At 23.9% G+C, this 15,814-nt stretch overlaps 1 protein-coding gene across 5 annotated transcripts; it reads right to left on the reverse strand.

The window, feature by feature from the left end:
• Positions 1–493: 493 nt before the first annotated feature.
• Positions 494–9,215, reverse strand: LOC126897397 (acyl-CoA-binding domain-containing protein 5). 5 transcript variants are annotated; one of them, XR_007702092.1, is made up of 9 exons: positions 8,934–9,215; positions 8,644–8,781; positions 6,155–6,348; positions 5,668–5,800; positions 3,568–3,653; positions 3,349–3,502; positions 3,180–3,283; positions 2,979–3,134; positions 494–1,956 (listed from the first exon to the last, which is right to left on the reverse strand). XR_007702092.1 is itself a non-coding variant. In XM_050670955.1 (9 exons), the coding sequence occupies exons 2-8, from the start codon at positions 8,702–8,704 to the stop codon at positions 2,983–2,985; spliced, it is 864 nt and encodes a 287-aa protein (XP_050526912.1). In that variant the 5' UTR covers positions 8,705–8,781; positions 8,934–9,213; the 3' UTR covers positions 494–2,023; positions 2,979–2,982. The 5 variants fall into 5 exon arrangements, 4 of the variants coding, with proteins under 4 accessions (XP_050526912.1, XP_050526913.1, XP_050526909.1 ...); XM_050670955.1 differs by having other exon boundaries at positions 494–2,023; positions 2,979–3,114; positions 8,934–9,213; XM_050670956.1 differs by having other exon boundaries at positions 2,979–3,114; positions 9,032–9,212.
• Positions 9,216–15,814: the final 6,599 nt, after the last annotated feature.

Genomic DNA, 15,814 nt, shown 5'->3' on the forward strand with positions numbered 1-15,814 from the left:
GCCCTTAGAAAGAATGAATTAAAAAACTAATTAATAATTCATAAATATATGAAACTAAAAAATATCAAAAACAATGATCTTATCATACTTAATAATTTATGTGCTTCTAATTAAAAAATATTAATGATGTATGTTTCAAAAAAAGTATTGAAATTAAAAAGAAAAAATTTCGACCGAGGTCGTAGGGTTTTGGGACTACACGTACGAGATTGCAATTGGTTTATCACATCGCTTGAAAGCTCATGACCGTTATTGCACGAATTTTTAGTAAATTGATTACCTATCATTACAGGATCAGCAATTTACCAAGATATGCACTTTTATCTGAATTACCAGATAACAAGTGAAAGAATTATAAGGTTAATAGTCACAGAATAGATTGGCGTTTACTTGTGATGTCACTTATCAGACAATTTACGTGTTCTAGTTCCTCAATTATTATTGAGGAAGATGTACAAGAACAAATTTTGTATTATCATGTCATAACAAAACGTTTTCAAAGGTTTTTATGACATTTCGTCATTCAGGGCTGTTTTTATGGAATTTCTTTTACAGAATTAAGTTGCAGGTTTCCACCCGTTTTTAGCACAATCAGCAACAACCTCAAGCTTAATATATATTTTACCTTTCATATACAAACATTTCTTTTAAATTTCTGAAGTTTGATAACTAGGAAATTTCAGAATCATCAGTAGAAACACAAACCAAGTCGTCTATCGTAGAAATAGACCTCTCTCTCTAATCGCCTCTGATTTTTGTAACCGGGTTCGTCATATGACGAGAAAAGTACGTGACAGCCCCACAGACCTCGGTACTTATTTTAAAACGTCAAGTTTTATAAATACTAAGAAATTATTTTAACCAATACATGCGAGAATTGAGTGTAAAATATCTGAATATAACCATAATCATAATTAAAAATGAATTCATCGATGATTTTAAATGATGAAAATAGTCGCTAAAATCTATCAATATTAGTACAATATTTTACATATTTACTACTTAAAAAAAAACAAAAGTATTTTAAAGGTACCTACTTTAGACAAGAGACAAATTATTTAAACGGACAAGCGTATTAAAATTGATTTTTAAAAAAACTAAATTTAATTTATAAATATTTTTTATTTAAATCCCATAACCTCTTATTATCACAATTATATCGTAACATATATTTAGACATAGATAAATAAAGTAAAACAATAAAAATATCAAAATCGATTATGACAAATATATTTTTTTGAGACATTTCTCATTATTACCTTGAATTTTTATTAAATTATTTAACTGATAACTTTATCTAAATACGTTTTGTAATATTTTAACATATTATTGAGCAAAATCAAGTCTCTTTAAAATGAAATTATATTCAATATGGTGGGGATTGGCTTCTATTACACAAAAATATTAAAAAATGATAAACATTATATTTATGATAACATGTATAAAAAATTTATATCATATTCAATAAAACTATTGTAAAAATATAAATAGTTTAACTGTAAATTTTAAAAAAGAAAAATTCATTGTGTGATGTATCAAAAAATCATAAATATACGTAATATGGACAGCTTGTTTCTCATTAGTAATAAAATAGAAAAGTAAAATTTAAAAAATAATCTAAAACAAAATTCTAAAACAGTAAAAAAATATGTAGCGTGTCACTACATGTGTATAAATTATTCATATTACTTGTAATATGTACTACAAATAAGAGAGAGTATAAAATTTAAATAATAATTAACAAATTAAAAAATTAACAATTTTTTTTTACAGAAAATTATTTAAATATTCAACATAACATCAATATAATATAAAAAAACCATCACAAATTAACTTTAATACAAATTAACAAATTTTATGCAGTCTGGTAAAATGTGAAGAAGTCCTCTCAAAGATATTTTAATTTTAGCATTGATTCAGGGTAAACTTCAAGTTAAAATTTTGTGTCACTGAAAACTAAAGTTGGATGATAGTTTAAGGCAAATGAAATGGCAGTAGGAATTTAATTTTTCTCATAAAGTAGCTTAAGTAATCATTATTGTTACATAAAAAAAGGAAGTAGCTTTTACTTTTTCAAAAATATTTTGTCAGGTATAGTTAAGGAATCATTCTGTATGTGTAATATAATAATTATTACAAATATCACATATTGTAAAGAATGTCCATGGGCAATTATTGGTACATAAAAAAAATTAAATAATCAAGTATTACTTTAATATCAGGGGATTTTTATTGTTTCAGCTTACTAATTTCACTAGTCTTGAAAAATTTGATTTATTATTAATTAGTATAAAAGAGTTAATCTTATTTACCTTTCCTGTGAAGGTTAATTTACCTTTTTAAGGTAAATTTACCTTAATATTTTATAATATAAATTTAATTTCAATGAAGCTGAAAGGTAAGTTCTATAAGGTTGTATTGAGACGAGCTATGATATATGATTTAGAGTATTGGGAGGTTGACAAGGATTAGAGATAAGAATGAGTGTAGCAGAGATGAAAATGCTTAGATGGATGACTGGAGTGACTAGAAAAGATAGGATAAGGAACGAGCATATAAGAGGGAGTATAGATGTAGCGTCAATCGTCGATAAGATGAGAGAAAATAGACTTAGATGGTTTGATCATGTTATGAAGAGAGAGAAATTGGAAGCTGTAAGAACAGTTATAGAAATGAATTTTGAAGGAAGAAGAGGTAGAGGAAGACCAAAAATAAGATAGAGGAATGCTATTGAATGCGTTATGAGGATGCCTGATGTGAGTGTAGACGTAATGGGAGATTGTGTTAAGTGGAAGTTTAGGATAAGGGTAGTTAACCCCAAGTAATTAGAATTAAGGCGAAGAAAAAAGAAGAAAAAAAATATAAAAATTGTAAACATCTATGTCAAACAAATTTTTAATAAAAAATGTTTGATGCAAAAATTGTCATTCATTTTTTTGTTAAAGCTATATATTATAAAATGTATGTTAACAGTTTACCTTTTTATTTATGTTTATTTTTCTTTTGAAGAAAAATAAATAATAATTGAACTACAATCGGCCATCCTAATATAAGAATTAACTGCCATAATATTTGATTGTTAAATAGATTAACTGTTCTTGTCATAATATTATTCTATGATCAAAAAGTATATACTTTATTTCAGTAAATTATAGAGATTGTAAACAAGAAATAATTACTTGGGTTTTTAATTTTGATTCTAGTTGAGATACTTTCAAGGCTATATCACGTAAATCATTGTTTATATTTGCAACTGTTGACCTAATTTGTACTTGAAAATCACCTTATAAATTTGTTAAATAAGTTAATAGTAAATAATAACATATACTATTAAGTATTTATCTTTACTTTCTATTAGTTCAAACTTCTGAGCAGTCCGAGTAATACCATTCGATTGACATAAAGAAGTAGAATTTTGATTAAAATTTGAGATATTCTCTATTTGTTTCAAACTGCTATCATATTTTTTTCCTTGATCTTCAATTTCATGATTTTCATTTGACTAAAATATACAAATGGACACAGTAGTATATTTATTATGATTGAAAATAGTTTATAATAACTAACTTCCATAACATCATGAAAATATTCATCATCAATATCTGTATCTGTGTCATGTAGTGATGTTTTTGAAAGGGATAAGATATTTTTGTCTGAAACGTAATGATAATGAAGAGGTTAAGGGTATTTAGAATGATGAATAAATGAGTGTTATATATATATATATACAGATTCACTTATCAAGAACTGTTTAATTAATCGAAAAAATAAAAATAAAATAAATTATTTTTTTATTTGTTTTTTTTAGTTCAATGTTTCTCTCAATTTTACAACCATAAAAATTTTCATATGTTTATCCTTTATACCTTATAAAGAATATTAAAATATATTCACAAGTTAAATTATATTATTTGAAAGGGTTAGGAGTAGACAGGTGAAAAAATTGTTTTTATTTTTTTTACAGTAATTTATTTATTTTATAAAAAAAATTATACAAAGTTATTTTATTATGTTTTAACTTTATTTGAAAAAATAAATAAATTATTGGAAACCAAGTTATATATATAATTGTTGAACAAGCCATGCATTACGTTGACAATCATAAAATTGTATTTATTGATATGAAATTATTCAAACAAAATTGTTTTATGCTATTAATTTACAGTATAAATTTCATTTAAATCTGATTAGCAGTTTTTCAATTACAGTGTGCACTAAGAGGAAGTACCAGAGTTATCGACATATTTATATCTAGGTGAGAGGAAGAGTATGGCCTGAAAGTGTTCAGTTATACAAATAGCAACACCTACTCTTCACCTCCAGTTATTACTTTAAGCTGTTAATAACTTCCAAAATACTGGTCCAAAAATTGTTATTGAACAGCCATTTATTTAATTAAATCATAATGTATTAAATAAGCTAGTTAATTAGAAGTGTTGCCATTTAAAAAATTTAACTTGACACCCTTATAAGGTATAAGGGATGAATATAAAAAATTTTATTATAGAAAAATTGAAAGAAACGTTGAATTAAATGAAACTAATAAAAAATTAATACTTCATTTTTTGATAATTTGAGCGGGAAATACAGAATCACTCTGTACATATTGTTTTGACAAGTCTAATTTATTTTATACAAGTAATACAATTTTATAAAATTATATACTAAAATTATTTGACATAAGTAAAAATAAATGTAAAACATATTATGGCTATATTTTTGGCTCTTAGTAACCACTATAATTCAGAAATCACTAGATGGATTTATACTGCATATTAAAAGCATAAAATAATTTTGTTTAAATAATTTCATATGAACCAGTAAAATTTTATGATAGTCAATGTAAAGCATGGTTTGTTAAAGGAGTTTAACAATTATATTTATAACTTGGTCTCCAATAATTTATTTATTTTTTTAAATAAAGTAAATTAATAACTGTAAAAAAAAAAAAACTAATTTTTTCACCTGACTACTCTTAACCCTTTCAAATAGTATAATTCAATTTGTGAATATATTTTAAAAGAATGTTGCTTAATTAGGAAAGAAATACTCTGACCAAAAAAAAGTTGTAAGTTGCAAGATTGTATGTGGCCTGTTCTAAGTATTCCTGTGTCACTGATTCTAAAAATGAATTGTCCTAGATCTTATTTTTATGATAACGTTTATTTTTCATTTTTAAAAGTTAATAGTTTAATTAAAAATTTACAAAAAATATATAAAACTGTTTATTAATTATTTAACTGTTAACATTAACTATTTTTAGTGTTAGTTTACTTCTATAAAAATTTGATACAGAATGATTGAAAATTAGATTAATTAAAGCAAAAATACCAATACATGAAAAAATGGAAATATTGATATTTGTTCACAGAATTGCATTCAATGACATCAGAATACTTAAAAAAGACCCGTCTCACCTATGCAACTGACAACTTTTTTTTTTTTTATTATGTATTATTATGCTACTTAGCTGTGTAACTAAATAAATATGAGGGATATTTTTTATTTAAAATATTTTTCTTTTACTATAATAAAATTATATTTTATTAATTTGATGAGCCAACATTGTGCATTTCTGAATAAAAAATAATATTGTTCCAAAATGTATAAATTTTGCCTAGATTCTTGTTTGTGTGATAACTATAAAAATATTAGCATTAATTATACCACTAATAATATTTTTATCATTTGTTACTCCAACAACTAATTTTAAGTCATCAATTGAACAAAAATCAGATGATGGATCGAGACTGGATATAAAATCAGCAACAGAATCGGTATAAGCCATAGTTTCTACAATCTAAGATAAATAAAACAAATTAATAATATGTACTCTTTTTTTTACTATACTAATTACATTTTTATATTTATTTTGACCTTAACATATTTTGTTGAAGTTCTCATGATATGAGAATTGGATATATTATATCTAATAATTATTTCTAGCACTCAAATTCAACCTTAATATCAGAATTATATTACTTATTTGTTGCATTAACATAACAAAATAAAATATAAATAAATAACATTCCAATGAAATAAATGACATTTACATTTAAAATTGTATAATTCATTATTGAAAATTTATCATTTAAAAATATAATATTTATATTAAAAAAAATTTCACTGGTATATAGCTGCCAACATTTTTTACCTTTTTTAATTCATCTACATAAAGTTCCATAGCTTTCTCTTTTGACATATCTTTTAAATTGCACCAAGCTTGCCATTTTGCTCGATTAACTACATCCCAAAAATGTGGTTTAGACTGAGTATTACGACCTAAAGTTGCTTGTTTGAAATATGCATAAAATCTAAGCATTAATTCATTTGATGGCTGATATGGACCTGAAAATAAAGTAAAATTTATATATGATTAATTTTTTTGAATAGCTTTAGTAATATTGATATATTGTCAAAATAATTAACAATAATTGTAAACTTAAACATAGTTAAAACATTTGTATCACTTTTTCTTTTTATTATCACTTTTTTATATAGTATATCCCCTTCCATATAAAAAAAACATTTTTATTGCAAGAACAACATATTTTATATGTTTCTCTATTATTGTGTGGGGCTGAATGGGTTTTATGTAGTAAATTTTTAATTGCTGATTAAGCAGAATTACACATAAATGTAAAACAAATCACACTTCATTATTTCCTGCATATTTTAATTGTTAAACTAAAAATATTATTTAAAGAAGGACTACAAAATATAGAAGCCAGGTAAATAGTTTTATTAAGATAAGAAAACACTAAATATACTTTGAGATTATTATAAAATATACATTTAAATGAAAAGTTTTGGCGTTCCTATTAGTTTTATTATTCTGTCTCCCACAAACACTAAGAAATCACTTAAAATAAAAAGAAACCATTAAAATTATATTCTAATAACATACATAATGAGTGAAATTTTACTTAATCTATCATAAAATTACCTATAAAAAAAATTAAAAAATTGATACAAGTAAAAAAATAAACTTAATAAATACTAAATTTACAAAAAAAAATTCTATTGAAAATTACTGATGAGAAAGGGGTATAAATATTTTAAATATTTTTCAAGTGAATTTAAAATTTACTAATTAGCACTTAATCTTAAAAATAAGTCCGCTCAAAAAAAAAAACTTGCCAAGATACAAAAGAATAAAAAAATTATGATCTATCCATTCTCCATACATTCATCAATTTATAAAAAAAATTATATATAACTTAAATTAAATGAGAAAATAATGAGTAAATCTTTATACACTAACTTAATAAATTAGATAATTATAAAATGATGTTAAAATCAATCTTGAATTAATTCATGCAAATAAAAATACATGTTTCAAAAATATCAATTAGTTTTTTGTTCACATTACAAAAAAAATTGTGACAAAATATTAACATTAGTTTATAACTTTTAAACATAATTCATTATTAAAATATACTTGTTATTATAACATAATATTGAATAAATTTTTAATTTTTAATGTTAAAAATAATCCGTGCAAAATTTTAATTTAAAATGTCATTTTTAACTTATTATCCTTTAATGTTGATTTATTATGAGTTTATAATTCTAAAATTTTGAACCTATAAATACTATTTTAGCTCAGCTTGCAAGTTTAGAATTTATATTCTCAAATAGAAAATTTTATGAGAAGTAAAAAATGTTATTTTTTAGATTGATATGCGATCAGGAACTTATATAATTACTATCAACAGTAAAATTATATGGAAAACTCTAAACTTCAATAAAGTCACATTTTTTTTGTATTTCTATTGTAATAAATCATTTAAATAGAAGTGATAGTAATCATTTCTATGTAACTTTTGGTGTTTAAAAAGATGCTACATTAGAAATATTTAGAACTATATTTCGTATAGTTATATCCTATAATATTCTATAATGTACTGATATTCAAAAATACACCATTCCTAGTTTCAAATATGATTTCGTCCACTTGTGTGTTGTTGATTATTAACCTATATTTTTTTATATATTAATACTCATATTTAACTAATTTTTAATAATATTCAAAATTAGTGGTAATGGAAAAAATATAGTTACAGATTGGAAACTAACACAAAAAATAGGTTTAGAAAAGTATATTTTTTGACATTTATAAACCATTCCTTATAGACCATTTATTCATAATTAACAACAAATTATCTTCTAATACATTTTGTATATACATTGTATATTTTGTATTTACTCATAAAAGTAACAACTGCTTTATAATTTTTTATAATTTTTCAGTAAAAATTACAATACCTAATTATTATACATCAATTTTATATTATGTTGAATTTCTATAATATATATTTATTCATATATTATATTTATAAATCATAGAACTACTAATTAAGAATAATGAAGGAAATAGGAGTTAATTTTTATTTTGGAATAACTCACTAATTTCTTTAAATTAATTACTCTCTACAGATTTGCATCAAAGTGTTTCTTATGATAGTGATTTTAATTACTGCCAGATATCATTTATACTTGTCTCAACTATTTCACATCCACACTGTGCTACTGTTTTTTTTTTAAACTTTTTATAATAACACTTAAAATTGGTTATTGATTCTCAAATATTAGAAATTACCAAATATTTTTAAGATCACTTTGTTATTAAAGAAATCTTACCATTTTTAGGGAGATTTCTGATGACATTGACAGCTGCTGTAAATCTTTCTTCAATAGACATGTTGACAATTCAACTTTAATGTAAAGTAGACTTTTTTTCTTAGATAATATTCAATTAGATAGTCTGGTTAACACGATCTAATAAAATGTGTTAATAATATATAAATATTTAGACAATAAAGATAAATTAAAAAGCAGAAATAGCAACTGCTCAAATGTTCCCTATAAAACTTTATAATAATAATTATTTTATAAAATCAAACTATTGAATATTAATTAATAATACCTACTGAATAAATATTCATAACATTGAGCAGGGTATATATCATTGATTAATTGTGTTCAAGGACATAATTAATGAATAATTTAATTTTGGTAAAGACAATACCTAGGTAACTAGCAGTTATATAGTTGTATTTAATTTTCATACGAAATTCGAAAGTATTTTTTTTTAATCAATCACTTAATCTATATTACAGATGAAAATAATTAACATTTTATGAGGATAATTTATGAGTGCTTAACTTTGCAAAAAAGTAATTGGATAATTAGGTAATAACAGTGAAATTTTTAACACCATCGTTTATTTTCTTGAATTTATATTTTTATCTTCTAGTAATGTTATTTGATAATCATAATGATAACAACATTTACCAGCACTGATTGAGCCTTGGGAGATAAGACAGTTCTTGATACTAGCTTTTAGTCGACCATGTAATACTGACGTAGACATCCTTCATTACTAAGTCGTTTGACTACTTAATTATAGAAAAGGAAAATAATGATGTTATCAAATTTATAAAATTAATAATTAAAATAATGAAATCAAATTGTAAATGATATTATAGTTAAATCACAAACCACACTACACTTTTATGTTATGGCGGTATTATGTTACTTATGTGCGTGCTATATTTTAAAGTAGGCATAAATTTAAGAATTATTTTTAAATAGAGAAATTGCTCTGGAACAAAATTTGTTTTTATTTTTTCTTTCTGCTCGTAGATACCATGTTAGTCCTTTAAGGGGACTTATAGAACATTTTATAAATTTTTAAAATCAAAACTTTGTTTTATTTTTAAATATCCAAAAGTAAATTACTTTTCACACAATACAGCTGAACATTGATAAAATAGAGTAACCAACAATCTTATCAAAACTTAATTTTTACATATTCTCTGTAATTTAAAGGTACTATTTTTTCTTATCTATATAAGACGCACATAATTATAATTATTTTAAGATAAAGAGTACGACACAATAATAAAACATAATTAAATGACGATATACCTGACAAGATTTATAAAATTCACGGTTCTCAAAAATTTAAAAAAGAAACCAATAAAAAAACGGTAGCACAGTGGGTTTGCGGCACAGTATAGACGTGGTATAGTTGGGACAAGTTTAGCCGATATTTGACAGTAACAGTGATTAAAATCACTAACATAAGAAACGCTTCAATGCAAATCTGTAGATAGTGTTTAATTCTAAGAAATTGGATAATTACAAAAGCAACATCAACTCTTATTTTCTTAATTATATCCTGATTAGTGCTTATTTGATTTAAAAGTATAATATTTGAATAAATACTACCTATAGTGATTAAATTTAGAATGAAATTGATATTTAATTTAATATTGTAATTCATACAGAGAAATTATAGAAATAATAAAGTAGTTGTATATTTCTTTACTTTTAACGTGTATAAAAATTTAAAAGGATTGATGCAATACTTTTCAAAAAAAAAATTTTTGTTGCTTATGAATAAATACACTGAATTACAAGGAACTTTCATCATAATCAAAAATATACATTTCGAAATTAATTTTTCGCGCTGTTTTTAAATCTGCAATTAGACATTTTCAAGTTATTCTAATGTTTGATATTATTACTAATTAGTGAAAAATGAGTATTTACATATAGAATAATAATTAGAAAACATTTTTTTTTTTCAAATTATTACTAATTTTGATTTTTAATATGTTAAAAATAATTAGTGCAAAATGACATTTGTAACCTATTTTTTGGTCTTTTAAAGTTGATTTTTTAAAAGTTTATAATGATAAAAATTTGAATTTGTTACCATAACTTATAGCTCAACTTCAAGTTGAAATTGACATTATTAAATAGGAAATTTTCTGAGAATTAAAAAAATATTATTGTTAAGATTAATATATAGTCAGGAAATTTTATAACTACTATTTATAGTAAATTTATCAGAAAAGCTCAATATTTTTTTCAATTTTTATCGTAATAGATCACTTAAATAGAAATCATAGTAATAATTTCTAAGTAACTTTTGATTTTAAAAATATTTTACAAATGAAATATACAGAGCTGAATTAATTTTAATGAGTTACTAAAAACGCAAAACAAAAAGTTGTTAAAAGAATCTACTCAATTGAACGTATTATAAAATTTTTTTAATTTTTCAGGTAAAATATCTTGAACTAAATACTATTTGTGATCATTTGACGTATCATTCAAAATATTAGTCGAGAGCTGAGAAAATAAATGATAGCTGTAGTTTACATTTTGTACGACAATGTATAATAATTTATCTATTGTCTGTTTTACATAAAATTAATATTTATTATAAAAAAAACAATATCCCTTTACATTATAAACAAAAACGCTACTTTTATGTTACAACGCTAAAACTGGTAAAAATTACACTTAACATCTAAAATCACAGATAACAGATAAAAGTACAATTTTACAATCATGCAAAAACACAATAATTTTAAATAGTCGCCACAATACTCCCTTCCTAGTAAGAAAGTCACGGTAGAAATTTTTTTGAAAAACGTACAAGTCGTTCAAAACGAATAGATTTTTTCTCTACCTTTACATTTGATGTTGATTGTGGATTGCTGGAACTGTTAACTGTATTTAAATGATGTTGTTGACAGCTATCTTTTTCTATTGATGGATTTATTGAAAAACAAGGTTTTATTATGTCAATTGAAACATAAACCATATTTTTTTTTATAGATGTATGATGTTTTTACCTTTCATTTAGTATATTTTTTTTTGTAAATCTGACACTTTACCTGCCCACAGGGGGGATTTAGAATAACAACTTTTTTAATTTCACTTTTGAAAGTGTTCCCGAAAGTCTAACATTTTTATATATATCTTAAATTAAAGCTAATGCAATATACTTTATCAATGAAAAAAACTTTCAGACTTTATTTTGTCTTCACGGTGAAAATGGCTACCAAATGCTATTTTATTGTAATTTTTTTAGTAATTTACCCCATTTACGGGGAACGAGGGAAAATTTTTCAATTTTTGAGGATAATTTCTTCGACTAGATACGATTTGTGATCTTTTGACGTATCGTTGAAAGAAATCAGTTCGGTGAGAGCTGAGAAAAAGTGGTAACAGACACACAAAAAAAAAAAGCATAGTGAAACCAATACCTTTTCAGTTTCGCATCGAAGCTGACATTGTCTATATGGTAAAAATGACTATTGTATGCCAAAATATGCCATTTTTGTGAAAAAATTCTCGATTTTATATTTTACATTTTTAACTTTATTATGCTATAAAATTTTGAAAACTGTATGGATCAATACAATTTTTTCATGAAAAGTAATATTTTTATACATCTTTCATTCGACATACTTTATCTCTAATCAAGATATAAATAAGGAAATAGCATAATCATTTAGTTTTTGTAATAATCCACTAATTTTTAATATTAAACACTATTTCAAGATTTGCATCGTTTTTTATGATAGTAATTTTAATCACTGTCAGATATTATACTTGACCCAGCTATGCCACGTCACCATTATACCGCAACCACCCTGTTCTGGGCTTTTTATATTTTTAAATTTATATTGTTATAACTTTTTGAAAAATTTATGGATCAATATTATTATTTTATTACAAATAATATTTATATACTCTTTTCATCTGACACTTTTGTTTTATACATCGGATTATACCCCTTTATAAAAGGGGGGTCAAAACTTTACACATACGTAATGAAACTAGAATATTCCAATTTAAATTTTGAAAGTGTTCTGGAAATACTGAAACTTTTATATATATCTTAAATTAAAGCTTATGTAATATACTTTAATTTGAAAAAAAAATATGACCTTTGGTTTTGTCTTCATAGTGAAAATGACTACCGTATTTAAAAATATGCTATTTTTTATTTAAATTTTTTGCATTTTTTTCTTAATTCTTTTTATACTGAGTAAATAAATAAATTTTCAACTCGTTTGACTTTTATCTCATTTAGATTCAATAACTTCAATAAAGATCAAGAATCCTATCACTGTAGTCACCCCTCACCAGGAGAAATTTCTTATTCATATTAAAATTATTTTACTATATTTTTTTAGGTTTTAGCTTTTTTGCAAAGCTGAAAAGGTATTTTTTTGTGACTATCATTTATTTTCTCTACTCTACTACATTTTTCAACGATACGTCAAATGATTTCAATTCGTATCTAGTTGAAGATATTACCCTCAAAAATTGAAAAAAATTCTAATTTATCAATTAAACAGTTACTTATCCCATGTTCTCCATACAGACAAGTAAAATCATTTATTTATAATGTTTTCAAAGTATTTTTGATGAATTAAGTTAGATATGATAGGTTTCAATTACAAAATTATATCATTGTACTTTGTAATTTAATAATTCTTATGTGTACGACTACAAGACAATAATATTCCAAATTTTTTGGTAACATGTTGCTATATAAATCATTTCTAAAAAAATATGATTGTTAGTTTCTCCTGAATTAACAATAGATTTTTAGATCTTTTTAACAAATTTTTTTTGATTAGTTTTTTAGTTAAAGTAAATCATTAAAATTAATTCAGTTCTATATATTTCAATTGTAGAATCTTTTTAAACGCCAAAAGTTACTAGGAAATGAATGCTATTATTTATATTTAAGTTATCTATTACAATAAAAATTTAAAAAAATATTGAGATTTTCTGATAAATTTACTATAAATAGTAATTATAAAATTTCCTGGCTGCATATTAATCTTAACGATAGAATTTTTTTAATTCTCATGAAATTTCCCATTTAATGATGTCAATTTCAAACTTGTAAATTGAGCTAAAACTTATGGTAATAAATTCATTTTTTTTTTATATAAAGTTTCTCAAAAATCAACTTTAAAGGATTTCGAAACTTTTCCATTTCCTTGTGCACATATGCTCAAAGTCTTTTATGGTAGTAAGAACATTGGATAATTAAAAAATAATAATTTCCAATGTGAATGCTTTCGTTTATTAAATGTATGTTCCAACCCAAATTTTTTCTTTATATACGTAATTGTTTTGTGGTACCCTTATTAAAATACGAGGTGTGTTTAGAAAATAACGGGAATTTTCTTTTTTTGAAAAAATTATTTATTTATTCGTCTACATTAATGATGTCGTTTTCAAAAAAGACCACATTAGATATTATGTACTTTTATTAACGTTTCTTCCAGTCTTCGAAACATTTCTTAAACTCCATCTTTGGGATAGCCATCCGCTTATTCGGCGATGTGCTATTAATGTCATCTATGCTTGTAAAACGACGACCCTTTAAAGTTCTCTTTATTTTTGGAAATAGAAAAAAGTCACACGGAGCCATATCTGGCGAATATAGAGGCTGAGGCATCGTTACAGTATTATTTTTGGTCAAAAATTCACGAACTAGCAATGAAGTGTGAGCAGGTGCAAAATTGTAATGCAAAAGATTTGTTTTGCCATAAATTCAAATTTTTTTCGGAGTACTTAACGCAAACAGCATTGAACTTGTAGTTAGTACTCCTTATTAATCTCGTGACAATAATTCATGATGCACTAAGCTATTAAAATAAAAGAACACAGTTAACATAACTTTCACGTTCGATCGCACCTTCTTCAGTCTTGATGATCCAGAATGCCTCCACTGAGATGATTGGACCTTAGTTTCGACGTTGTATCCATAAATCTATGTTTCGTCACCTGTTATAACACGTTTCAGTAATTCTGCTACGTCGTTGATTTCAGTAAGTGACTCCTTAGCAACTTCCATCGCCGCTGTTTTTGTTCAAAATTCAACAATTTTGGAACAAATTTTACTGCTACGCGTTTTATACCCAAAACATACAAAAAAAATTTATAAAATGGACCAATCGATTATCCAACATCATCAGCGACTTTTCCGATTGTGATTCAGTGATTGTTCATAAGCATTTCTTACACTATTTCCATGTTTCCATCGGATTTTGATGTGGTGAGGCGTTCAGGGTGTTCGTTATCTTAAAAGCAATCTTGGAAACGCTTTCACCACTTGTAAATCCTTGTGACAATAAACTCATGGCAGACTCACCATTGAGCTTTGATAACATTTTATACACATTGTTACACTTTATTTCATTTTTTACGCAAAATTTGATACAAATCTTTTGATCCATTTTTTTTAACAAAAGAAAATCACCGAGTTCATAAAACACGTCTAATATTATAGACTGCCACTGACAAAGTAAAAAATGAATCATATTACAAATTCTATCATACTTCAGGGACATGTGAACTAAAATTATGAAAATTTTTTTTAATAATTAATCGCCAAACCCACGAATTTTAATTATTCCTGTGTTTTTTTGAACACACCTCATATGTACAATTTGTCAAACGTAGCTATTATATGTAACAGATACGATAATTTAAAAATTATAGACTACAGTTTATTATTTTAAACAAGACTAAAGTAATTAAAAAATACAGATTAGCATGTTTATAGTTTTTTATATTTGCATCATAATATAATTTAAAATAAATACTTCACATAATTGTAGGTATATAATATATATATTTATATATATGTATAATTTTTTTAAAGTTAAATACCTATTCTCAACAAATAACAATTATAATTAAAAAATAATTTGTACAAATAAGATAACAATATTAAATATTTCTAAAATACATCTTTGATTTATAACAATGCATATGTATTGTATGTATATTATAAATTAATATTAATGTACTATGTTTAAGTGCATATATATATATATATAAAGTTCTTAATACATATCAAGAAATAAATGCACCGATGGAATAATAGATTTCTTTAATAAACTTAATCAATAAAAAGTATTAATTTAACTAAAAAAATATTTCAGTATTATTTTTAGTTGCTCTAAATGTTTAATGCTCT

This window comes from Daktulosphaira vitifoliae, unplaced genomic scaffold (assembly GCF_025091365.1).
Source record: "Daktulosphaira vitifoliae isolate Bord-2020 unplaced genomic scaffold, ASM2509136v1 Scaffold_2, whole genome shotgun sequence".
Taxonomy (NCBI): Eukaryota; Metazoa; Arthropoda; class Insecta; order Hemiptera; family Phylloxeridae; genus Daktulosphaira; species Daktulosphaira vitifoliae.

Coding starts and splice junctions, on each gene's coding strand:
- LOC126897397 (XM_050670955.1), bottom strand. CDS start 8,704: ATGTCTATTGAAGAAAGATTTACAGCAGCTGTCAATGTCATCAGAAAT. Junction 5,801..6,154: donor ATGTAGATGAATTAAAAAAG/GTAAAAAATGTT, acceptor TATTTATCTTAG/ATTGTAGAAACTATGGCTTA. Junction 3,284..3,348: donor GAAGTTTGAACTAATAGAAA/GTAAAGATAAAT, acceptor CAAATTTATAAG/GTGATTTTCAAGTACAAATT.